The sequence below is a fragment of the Chenopodium album genome, chromosome 15 (genome assembly GCF_948465745.1).
Source record: "Chenopodium album chromosome 15, dcCheAlbu1.1, whole genome shotgun sequence".
NCBI classification, from domain to species: Eukaryota; Viridiplantae; Streptophyta; class Magnoliopsida; order Caryophyllales; family Amaranthaceae; genus Chenopodium; species Chenopodium album.
The window spans coordinates 3,925,313-3,938,006 of NC_137848.1; the positions used below are offsets into that span (position 1 = coordinate 3,925,313).

The following is a 12,694-nucleotide window of genomic DNA, read 5'->3' on the forward strand; positions in this document are numbered from 1 at the left end:
CACGGTGTTATACAAGAACGCCACGGCACAGGAAACTTGGGATAGACTCGCAAATATATTCCAAGACAATGGTGAAATTCGTGCTATTTATCTTGAAAATCAATTTAACAATCTCTTTGTTGAAAATTTTCCGGATGTATCCTCCTACTGTCAGAAATTGAAGGAATTAAAAGACCAACTAGCTAATGTCGGTCAGCCTGTTTCCGAAAGAACCTTAGTTCTTCGTCTCTGTGCCGGTTTAATCGACTCCGACTATGATGGGGTGGCTCAATCCATCACTCAAATTCGACCTCTTCCCGGGTTTGATGAAGCACGATCAAGAATTTTGCTAGAGGAGTCCCGCAAATCTGCCAAGGACAATTCGGGCCAAGCGTTTGTCGCTCAGGCAAACAACACCACCACCACCACCGCGGCTGCCGCTCAGCAACAACAGCAGCCGTCGCAGCAACAGGGCAGGGGTGGTGGTGGCGGTGGGCGCAGCAACAAGGGCCGGGGCGGAAAGTCCAAACCAAAGGGCAGGGGCCGTGGTCAGCAGCAGACCCAACAGCAAGCCCAGGCCCAATCCGCCACTCCAAACCAATCTGGCCCAACGCAGCAGCAACTCTGGGCCAGCTTCCAGCAGTGGGCTCAGCAAGCCACATGGGCTAGGCCTCCTGCGCCATTCCCTGTTCAGCAGCATCAGCAATCGATATTGGGCCAGCCCAAGTCACAGCAGGCCTATGCAGCCCAATTCGGTCAGCCCATGACCCCTACGGACTTGGCAGCTTCGTTCTCAACGATGACTCTTCCAAATCCCGACAATCAGTGGTACGTGGATTCGGGTGCCACATCTCACATGACGAATAATGCTGGTAACCTCTTACCCTTGTTTAATTTAAGCACTAAAAATCATATTTTAGTTGGTAATGGTCATCGTATTCCAGTAACAGGTTATGGTCATAGCACCCTTCCCCATACTAAATCACCTCTAGTCCTTCGTGATGTCCTCCTAGCACCTAAACTCATAAAGAACCTTATTTCAGTTCGTAAATTTACCTCTGATAATTCTGTGTCTATTGAGTTTGATCCTTTTGGTTTTTCTGTGAAGGATCTTCTTACGGGGAACATAATAACGAGATGTGATAGTTCGGGAGACTTATATCCAGTCAAAACAACCAAGTCCACTCCGTCAACCTATCTTGCTACCTCTCTCAGTGTTGTTTCTCCATCTACTTGGCATAGTCGTCTAGGACACCCTGGAGCTCATATTTTTAGCTATCTTAAGTCTAAAAATCATATTTATTGTAATAAGGAGCAAGACTCCATTTTTTGCAATTCATGTCAAATAGGAAAACATACTCGTCTCCCCTTTGACAATTCTAATAATACTACTATTTGTGCTTTTGATATTATACATGCCGATCTATGGACTTCTCCTATTCGTAGTGCTCAAGGTCACAAATATTATCTAGTTTTATTAGATGATCATACTCATTTTGTGTGGACAATTCCCTTACGATACAAGTCTCAAGCTTTTCAATCATTTATCAATTTCCGAAAATATGTTGAAACCCAATTTGAACGTCAAATTAAATGTTTTCAATGTGATCATGGTAGGGAATTTGACAATGACCCCTTTAAGCAAAAATGTATTGACCATGGAATGCTTTTCCGCTTTTCTTGTCCACACACTTCCTCACAAAATGGCAAAGCCGAGCGCATGATTCGTACACTTAATAATATTAAGCGTACAATTCTTTTTCATGCGTCTCTTCCCCCTTCGTATTGGTTTTATGCTCTTGAAACGGCTACTTATATTCTAAATATTTTGCCAACTAAAGCCCTTAAAAACAATACTCCTGCTTTTGCTTTGTTTGGAAAAACTCCTTCGTATGGTCATATCCGTGTCTTTGGGTGTCTCTGTTTTCCTAATTTGTCTGCAACAGCTCCACATAAATTAGCTCCTCGATCAACACCATGTGTTTTCTTGGGTTATCCTATCGATCATAGAGGGTATAGGTGTCTTGATCTCACCACAAATAAAATAATCATATCGCGTCATGTCACTTTTGATGAAGCGACTTTCCCATTCCGAAACCTAGCTAAGTTTCGTTCCCATGATTATGATTTTTTAGGTGATGATGATCCCCCACCTCATTTGTTGCATCCCACAGCCCGCACTCCTCAAAATGCAACGCACCCTCCTTCACCACAAAACAGCCCACACCACATTTCCCCTCCTGGCAGCCCACAAAGCCCACACATGAGCAGCCCACAAACCTCACATCTCAGCAGCCCACACCCTGCATCACCCCACACTCCAAATCCGCATCTCTCACCTTCACTCCAGCCCACTCCGCAACATGGCTGCGGAGGCCCAGTTCCAGCCGCGGGTGGGCTGCGGTCTTCACTGCCCACGCCAACTCCGGACAGCAGCCCAGCCACGCGTAGTCCACCATATACACCGCCACCTTTGCGTGGCGTTCCTCCCATACAACCAACTCGGCCACCACCTCCCTCGCCCCGTGTCACCCGTAGTCAACGGGGTATTTTTAAACCCAACCCGAAATATTGTAACCTCACAGTTCAACCTTCGGGTCCCACTCTTCATAAATCACCCCTTCCAAAGTCCTATAAACAAGCTTTAAATGACCATAATTGGAATGCGGCGATGAATGATGAATATGGTGCTTTAATTAAGACAGGGACATGGGAATTGGTGCCTAGGCCTGCGGGGGTGAACATTGTTAATTGCATGTGGCTATTTAAACATAAATACAAGTCTAATGGTGACCTTGAAAGGCACAAAGCTCGTCTTGTATGTGATGGCAGGTCGCAGGAAATTGGTGTGGATTGTGATGAGACTTTCAGTCCGGTAGTTAAACCGACCACTATTCGTACTGTTCTCAGTTTAGCTATGGCTAAAAAGTGGTCGATACATCAATTAGATGTCAAAAATGCTTTTTTACATGGTGACTTGCAGGAAACTGTTTACATGCGCCAACCTCCGGGTTTTATTGATCAGAAAGCACCCACTCATGTTTGTCGACTCCGCAGGGCTCTCTATGGTTTGAAACAAGCTCCCAGAGCTTGGTACCAACGCTTTGCAAATTTTCTCATCAAATTGGGTTTTGTCATCTCTCAGAGTGACAACTCTCTGTTTGTTTTTCGACAGGGTGATGATATGGCATATTTGCTTCTATATGTTGATGATATTATATTAACTACCTCTTCTGACAAGTTGCGTGCAGGGATCATATCTCAGTTACAAACTGAGTTCCCTATGACTGATTTGGGTCCGTTGAGTTATTTTTTAGGGATAGCGGTAACCCGTACTCCCTCTTATTTGCTACTTTCACAGGGAAAGTATGCACAGGAGATTTTAGAGCGTGCAGGTATGGGCTCATGTAAACCTGCAGCTACTCCAGTTGACACTAAGTCAAAACTTAGTGCAGATGCAGGACCACCGTTTCGGGATCCGACTTTGTATCGTAGTTTAGCAGGTGCTCTTCAGTACCTCACTTTCACTAGGCCAGATATTGCCTATGCGGTACAACAGGTGTGTCTTTTTATGCATGATCCTCGGGAACCTCACTTTGAGGCATTGAAACGCATTCTGCGTTATGTTCAGGGTACCATTGATCACGGCTTACATTTATATCCGACTGTTTCTCATCGACTTATTACTTACACTGACGCTGACTGGGGAGGTTGTCCCGATACCCGACGTTCCACATCGGGCTATTGTTGTTTCCTTGGGGACAACCTCGTGTCTTGGTCATCTAAGCGTCAGCATACTTTGTCTAAGTCGAGTGCAGAAGCGGAATATCGAGGCGTCGCGAATGTTGTCTCAGAGGCATGTTGGCTTCGTAATCTTTTACTTGAGTTACATTGTCCTCTACGGCAGGCTACTATTGTTTATTGTGATAATGTCAGTGCTATCTACCTTTCTGGCAACCCGGTACAACACCAACGCACCAAACATGTGGAGATGGATATTCATTTTGTTCGAGAAAAGGTTGCTTTGGGACAAGTTCGGGTTTTGCATGTTCCTACTAGATATCAGTTTGCAGACATTTTCACCAAAGGCCTACCACGAGACTTATTTTTGGAATTTAGGTCCAGTCTTAGCGTTCGCCCTCCTCCCGCTACGACTGCGGGGGTGTGATAGATATTATAGGATTATTATAATATTTGTCACAGAGTAGGATATATTTGTATATATTTGTGATATAGTTTGTATTCTTATCGTACTAGGTTTCCTAACAAGATTAGGACTAGTATTGTAACACTATATATATTATTCAATGGTACACACTCCAACCCAAGGAGTTTTCCCGAAATCTAACAGTTCTTATGTAGATTTCGTGGTTTGTGGGTGGATTTCGGTGGTTGTTGGGTGGTTTTCGTGGTTGTTGGGTGGATTTCGGTGGTTACTGGGTGGATTCCGGTGACTTCTAGGTGGCGTGGGTGGTGGTTCGTGGGTTCTGGGTAGCGTGTGGTGGTGGTTTTGGGAAATTCTGTTTAAATTGTAATTGTTTTTTTTTAATAGTTAATTAAATGTCCATAACTTTCAATAATCATATTTTTGAAGTTTTTCCTAGGAGTCCGAGCCGACCCCCTTTGTTGCAAATAACTATTAACGGAGGTAGTAGAAGCCTAGCTAAAAGAGTAAAAGTCGAGTTCTCAAAAAAAAAAAAAAAAAAAAAAAAAGGAAGTAAAAGTCGATTATGACTTATGAGACTATGTCTAATTGGCAAGCTTTATTATTGTTACAATTTTTTTTTTTGACAAATTGTTACAATGTTTGTATATAGTACTATATTGTCTATATAGTAGGATTTATAAAGTTAAAAAAAAAAAAAAACCTATAGGTATGATTACATTATTTGTATCCATACGTAAATTAATATTTCTAAGAAAATCTCATGAATTGGACATTATTTAAAACCTTTTAAGAATATTTTTTATGTAGATAATTACTCCGTATAATCCTTTTTACTTTTTATTTTATTTTTATTTTTTTTTAATAAAAAGGTACAACCATTAAGATTAAAAAGGTACAACCATTAAGACAATTAAGAATAATGGCTTATTCCTTCAAAAAAAAAAAAAAAAAAAAAAAAGAATAATGGCTTAAATTTCTCAAGTTTTTTTACGTTTTACTTTTCATATTTACGTAAAAACAATATTCCGCATATATTTTTACTTTACATTTTTGCGTAAAAAAAATATTATTAGAGACTTTAAAACTCATTTCTCTTAATTGTGCTAGATTCACATTTCTACAAAACTGAAAATCTAATTTCATTTGGGCATAAATGAGATTGTGCAAATGTTCAGTAAAGGCCAAAGTGCAAAATTCAATACCCCTTAAGTGCAAATCCCTTTCAAAAGAGGGGCTGTTGCCTGTTGTTGTCTTGTTATGCTTTGGTAACAAAGAGAAGATAAGATGATGTTCTAGACTTCTAGTCACTCAATATTGGCACCTACCAGTAATTTTAAGTTAACTTTAACTATTTTGGACTAACTATGTTATTTTAGTTTAATTTTAGTTCAGTTTCAATTAGTTTAGTTCAATTCAGCTCATAATTCTCTCATAAAATATTCATTTCATTTTATCTCAGTTCAGTTCAGCTCCAATCAGTCCAGTTCAGTAAATGTGAACGTACCTATAATAAGTCCATCTCAATTAAGTACTATGGGATGATTTTTATTTGTATTTAATTATTTGTTTTTAATTTTTTTTTTAACTCAATTCAGTTGGATTAGAAATTTGGTTAGATTCAATATAATGTTATCATAGAATCTAGATTTATTAATCTTTGCATATAACTACAATAAATCTATTACGAGTAGAAACATATAAATTCAAATTTATAAATAACCTTTTCTTTTATAACTAACAAGTTATTACTCTTCTCATTTTTTGTTGCTAGCTAATTTGCTACAGTATATAATTGATATTATTATATACACCCGAGTGCCGTATGTACATTCAAGGGTTTTTTTTTTATGACGATGATAAGAATAAAGAAAGTATAGTAACAAAGGAGTGTCAATTATATAAGCATAGAGGATCAAGTGGAAGTTTAATGATTTCATTACCCCAAAGTCCCCATTCGCCCTAGCTTCACAATTGAATCATTCTGGTGTTCTTTTCTTGCGAAGCTACAAATTATGAGTTATGACTTATGATTAATAAATTTTCGAATACTTGGTAAAAAAAAAAACAAAAAAAAAAACCCTATCATTTAGTCTAATCAAATGTAAAAATAGAATATTAAAATAAAATTTGTGCGAATTAAATACAGAATAATTTAAAATAAGAATCTTGCTAACGAATGTCCTCGGAGTATTTGATAAGCATTTAAAATATTTCCTAAACCGGTTGTAATTTAGGATTGCATATCAAAACTCCTCGTCAATACATTATTTCTACTTTTAGTTATCTTATTCAACGCTCACAGAACGTTCGTTAGTTTACCTCCGTAAATTATTATGTGTAGGGGTGTAAATAAACTAACAAATGTGAATAAATCTATAATTCATCAACATAAATAAACCAATAATTTGTGAAAATAAATAAACGAGGTTCATGAACAGTTCGTGAACATACATTGTACTAAATGAGCTGAGTTTGAACAGATTTTTGAGTTCGCTTGAAAGCTTGGGATCGTGCTCGGACTTACTTAAATTAAATGAACAAAACATGAACAAGGTAGTACTCGACTCAGTTCATTTACACCCTTAATTATGTGCAACAAAGGGGTATTATTTGTGAGACATAAAATATTTTTTTGTTGCATATAATAATTAACGGAGGTAGTATATGTAATACAGTACTTCGGTTAAGTATTGGCGCATAGCTGCTATTTACATGCCAAGTAAATAGCAGCTATGCGACAAAAGAATGGTGAATTTTTCTTTTTTCCAGTGGTACAATATTTGTACCACTGTTACCTAAAATAGCTATAAATAGTACTACTAAAATAACTTATACTCTGGTAGTACATTAAAAATTCTACTGTAAGTATAATGATACATTAAAAATACCACTATAACAATAAAAAAATCTCAAAAACTAAGTGAATTTATCAATTAACTCTCCTATATACATCCTAAACATATAGGAGCTATGCGTCTAGTTGCACCCCAGTACTTCCTTATTTGACAAGTTCAAAGTTTCTAACAAAATAATGCAACCTTAAAGTTATAGATCGAAAGATATGCCCAATCATCAATTCATCTCATCTGGAAAAAAAAAAAAAAAATCATAAATTCATCCCTCTCCAACCCAAAACCATGTTTTATCTACTGTTATATGACTCGAGAATCTTACTCCATAGTCCTTGTTAATCCTGACGTGTCGGTCGACCATGTCAAAATTTTATCCATGTCTACCCCACGCTCCTTTATCTAATTTTTTTATTTTTTTTATTTTCCTACAAAAATTAGAATATTCTCCACTCCTATTTTTGAGGCTCTATAAATTCACACTCCAAATTTCTTCATTACATTCTCATTTCCTCCATATTTCCTACCCTCTACTCTAAGATAGCATTTACTGAAATTATTTAAAATTTTTCTCTTATCATTGTTTCCAACTCCCTTTTTATCAGGTATATATTTATCTCTCTCTTTTAATTAATTATTATTAATTTTTTTTTTTCAATTTTTTTTTTCCTAATTTTCCTGTATATATTCAGATGGGGTTTAAGGGTGCCTAAAATTTGATATCCTAATAATTGTGCGTGAATAACCAATGCCATTGATTTTCAAGATTACATCTTTTTAATTTCTGATTATATTCATGTTAATTTATCGAACTGTCAGTCCGATACAAGAATTTGAATTCCTAGTCGATGTTCTTGAGTTTATAATTTCTCCAATATGTAAATTATAAACCCATTATTAATACAATAATACACCATTATCTGGTTGAGTAGGTTGACCTGTTGAGTAATGTATTAAAATCCTTTGGCTTTTATGATTGGATAATGCCTCATTTGGGCAATTGTTTTGATCAATTTGAGGTCTTAATATGTTTTTTTTTTTGGAAATTAGATTGTTTAGATATTTTAAATTATTATTTTTATATGTCAAGAGGAAATGTTTCATTTTCTGTACAATTTCTTATGAGTTTAATTTATTCATATTAGCCGATCCAAATATTTTGGAGTTAAGGCTTTCTTGTTGTTGCTGTTTTCAACTTCTCATGGCAGGACATTATATATGTTAAACAAAGAAAAAAAAACAAGAAAAAAAGGAAAGGGGATCTCAATTTTGTTGAGTTTTATTTAGTACAAAAGGAGAAACTTTAATTGACTAGTTCTTAGAATTTTGATCTTTATGGTTTTTCAATGTCTGTTAGTGGGGTAGGTGGTTACTAGGTGGGTAGATTATTAGAATTTCATTTGTGATCTATGCTTGTAATTTACTTTACTGCCCCATGTGCTTGTTTTTTACTTTCTTGCATCAAATCTACCTACCACATCACCCCTAACATTGCATCCATGTTCTTATCATGCATATTGTATGGAGTAATGTGTATAAACGAGATCTGGTCATTGAATACAACCCCTAAAACTTTACCAACTATGCTATTCGCACTCGTACATGTTCTGATTTGGATATTGAGACTTTTGATGTGACCGGTAACCCTATATAGTTTATTTGGACGAACCATGACTCATTGGCTCTCATAAAGAGGCTTTAGCTCGAACTATATGGGCTACGTATAATATAAGTTTGGAATCACCTAACACGGAGTTAACGGTGGAAGGGGAGAAATGTAGTGCTCCTATGTGAGTCTAATTACAGCTTTCTCGTGAAGGGTTTTTAGGACATTTCAAACCTCGTTAGTTAAGACAAATAGGCTTTTTTCATGATTTGTCCATGTTTAACTCATTGCTGGTGAAATACTTAATTGGTTATCCTGTCAATTTTGACCTTGTATGGTTTTTTACAGTTGATCTTCCCTCATAATGGAAGTTGCTGCTGGATAATTCTGGCTACGTTTTATGGCATTGACTGGTATTATTTGCTCTGATTAATTGCTTATGACTCATTTTACCCCTGCCTTATGTCTTTCATGATTTTGGTTGGTTTCTAGACTATGTATGAAGAATTGAGAATACGGGAATTACTATTTTGTCAAATATTAAAAATGATCACTTTTGTGTGTTAATAGTAAATTTGAATGTATTGTAGCATGCAGTTATTTCATAACTGTTACTGAGTAGGTTGCAATTGTAACATATGATAGGTGATTGGGCAATGTGTGGAGGGAGAAACAACTCAGTGATAATTGGCAGCACCTCTAATCTCTACGGAACAGCAACAAAAGATCTTAACAGTGAAGGTTTTGGCATGGCCAATGGGCTTGGTTGGACAAAGCATATACCGTCTTCTGTACAGAAACCCTTATTGATTTCTTCATCTCCTTCTTTCATTCATTGGTCGCGTAAAATTCCTATATGTGATGGGTATCATGAGTTTCTCTAGCTGTTGTTGATAATTTTAGTTTATAACTGGAACTTAGATTTTGAGTGATAACTGGTTACTTTGTAAAAATCAGATAATAAGGTTAAATAGCTGGAACATGCCTGGTTTTATTAGTGAAAAGAAAAGATTAACAGAGTCAAACATGTGCTTTGCAAATCACTCAAAAGACGTTCGTGGGACTAGGTCTCGAGTTGTGGATGATCGCTATGTCCCCATTTTGCCGGGGCTTCCTGATGATGTGGCGAAGTTATGCCTTGCACTTGTCCCTCGAAATTCCTTTCCCTCAATGGGTGCTGTGTCTAACCAATGGAGGTCTTATATTCGAAGTAAGGAGTTCATTACCATCCGAAAGCAAGTGGGATTGCTGGAGGAGTGGCTCTATTTGTTGACCATCGACGAAGAGGGAAAAGAGAGCCAGTGGGAGGTATTGGATAGTGTCGGTAACAAACACCGAGTTCTTCCACCCATGCCCGGTGAATTTAAGATGGGATTTGGTGTCGTGGTTCATCATGGCAAGCTGCTAGTAATGGCTGGCTGTACAGTCTCTGAAGGGGTGGCATCTCCCACTGCTGAAGTTTACCAATATGATTCCAGTCTCAACAGGTACGTTTGTATCTTCTATGTTTGCCTTTGTGCTTATGCTCTCCTGCTGATTAACCTTTGTTATTGAAATATTCTCCCTACTAATGCAGATAGATTAGATTTCAGGTTATATTCTTATGGATTTTGCCAGTGGCACAAAAAATCTACGAGCTTTTGTATTTGCTTCTTGTTTCTTTATTTTCTTAGAATTATGTTGATTCTATACTTGATTACGAAGTATATTAAAAAGTTTCCTAAACAAGGAACACTGCCATGTGGCACTATTAATTTGGGATTTGATCTTGTGACCTCCACTAAATCATGTGAAAGCTTATTGACCTAGGGCATCATCCGGGCCTTAAAAACTAGTTACATATTTAAAGCATAGGTTCATCTTAATGTTTACAGATTGTGTTAAGCGTCATGTGCAAATAAATAGTGAAGGGAAAGAACTTTTAAGGGTGACTGGGCGAGGTAGCATATATAGAACTCATAATAAAAAATCTATAGATTTATGCAATCAACTTTAAAATATAAATTAGCAGGTGTAAACAAGAAAATTGAGGAAAATAATTATATCTTTATTCTTAATCTCTAATGAATAAAACTTAATAGAACTACACACAGATGCAATTCAAAATATTGAATAATGTAACAAATTGAAATTTAATGGTGCATAGAAATTTCAAGAAATTGTTCGAGCAATAAACCTGTTAGATACAAATCAATCAATCAATCAATCAATCAAAGCTATCAATCAAACCTGTTAGATACAAATATAAAAAATAATCTAATTAGTGAAAATGATGGATGAGATCAACAACCGTAGACCGTAGTAGTAAGCTAGCTGATCGAGTGGTGTGTTGTGTCTTGATGACATGGATGTCATCAACCCTTTTGAGCATGACATCTCTAGCATGTGAACTTTACAAATAATTTGTGCAGTGATTGATAGCATTAAGCACTGTCCTTATATTGTTCTCCATGCTTAGCCTCTTCGACTCTTTTTCTTGCTTATTACCGCTACTTAAGTCATTGCTTGTTTCCAATGCTTGTTCAATCCCAAGACAGAATCAGCGATCACACTACTGCATTCATTAAGGGAATTGATTTCATGGTTTTGAGTTTAGGTTGTTTAGCCTAGTGGGCAAGTTTGCTAGACGCAGTTTGAACCTCAGTTATGAATTCATTAAGAGGAGGACAAACCCTCACTATTTGAATAGAATTAGGATTCTAGGTTGGCTAGAAGATAGAATTGTATTACAAGCGGTATGGATCTATATTTCTAATCAAACTAAAATGTACATAAATATATCTAAAATTATTACGTATGTAAACAATTAAAAGTCGAATCACCTATCTAATACATAAAACATTATAACACAATATTATACAAAGTATAAACCCGTGGCATCACCCGGGCCAAATATGAGTTAACTCTGTGAAATTTTATGATCTTGATGCTGATTTTTGTAAAGAAGAAAAACGTTTGTTGCTTATCTCAAACTATTATGTGTGTTGTCTGCAATATATCTCATCTTATGCACTTTGAGTCTATCTTTAGTTGATCTAGTTCTGTAATGTTTATGATTTCAGCTGGAGCAAGCTGTCAAGTATGAATGTTGCACGTTATGATTTTGCATGTGCTGAAGTTGGTGGGATGATCTATGCTGTGGGAGGCTATGGCATGGACGGTGAGTCTCTGTGCAGTGTTGAGGTATACAATCCTGATACTGACGAGTGGACTCTGATAGAGTCCCTTCGCCGCCCAAGGTGGGGCTGTTTTGCCTGTGGGTTTGAGGGCAAGCTGTATGTTATGGGCGGGAGGTCAAGTTTCACTATCGGACACTCAAAGTTTGTTGATGTGTACGACCCAGATAACCACACTTGGTGTGAGATGAAGAATGGTTGTGTTATGGTTACTGCCCATGCCGTGCTAGGTGAAAAGCTGTTTTGCATGGAATGGAAGAACCAAAGGAAATTAACTATATTCAACCCTAGGGACAATTCATGGAAGATGGTACCCGTGCCAGTAACTGGAAGCTTGAGTATTGGGTTTCGGTTTGGTATACTTGATGGTAAGCTTTTGTTATTCTCGCTTAAGGATGAGCCTGGGTATCGGACTCTGCTGTATGATCCCGAGGCTGCCCCAGGCTTGGAGTGGAAGACCACTGATATCAAACCCTCGGGTGCATGCTTGTGTAGCGTGACTATGAGGGCATGAATGTAGATGGCAGTTTGTCATTTGCTGCCTGACATGTATTTCCTTTTTCATGTTGTACCTGTGTAATTCGTCTCATTGCACTTGTACAATTGTTCAAGTTGCTTTCGAGTTTGTATGTTCCTGATGTTTGACAATGTACTTCGTATAACTTAACCCTTTCGATCTTTGCCATGGATCTTAGATTTGGTGTGTTTTTGACTGTAAAATAGGCACTCACATAATTCAATAGATTTGGTGGATTTGACTTTGAGCATTTGATCAGCCTTATCTTATGTGTGTTATGTGTCCATAAAAATTCATCAACCAACTTGAAATTTCAGTTTCACCCAAGGAATGAAGGTATGTGTTATGTAAATGAACTAGGGAGTCGGTGACTATTTTTTGTAGAGTACATTACTTGGT

General features: G+C 37.2%; 1 protein-coding gene across 1 annotated transcript; it reads left to right on the forward strand.

Annotated features, from left to right (window-relative positions):
• Window positions 1–7,461: 7,461 nt before the first annotated feature.
• LOC145582727 (F-box/kelch-repeat protein At1g67480-like) lies at window positions 7,462–12,545 on the forward strand. Its single transcript, XM_081639727.1, has 4 exons — window positions 7,462–7,601; window positions 8,951–9,015; window positions 9,248–10,089; window positions 11,665–12,545. The coding sequence occupies exons 3-4, from the start codon at window positions 9,584–9,586 to the stop codon at window positions 12,290–12,292; spliced, it is 1,134 nt and encodes a 377-aa protein (XP_081495853.1). The 5' UTR covers window positions 7,462–7,601; window positions 8,951–9,015; window positions 9,248–9,583; the 3' UTR covers window positions 12,293–12,545.
• The last annotated feature ends 149 nt before the right edge of the window (window positions 12,546–12,694 follow it).

Bases quoted from the DNA above. Each gene is read 5' to 3' on its own strand.
- LOC145582727 (XM_081639727.1), top strand. From the start codon at position 9,584: ATGCCTGGTTTTATTAGTGAAAAGAAAAGATTAACAGAGTCAAACATG. The intron at 10,090-11,664 runs GTACGTTTGTAT...TTATGATTTCAG, and splicing joins TATGATTCCAGTCTCAACAG to CTGGAGCAAGCTGTCAAGTA.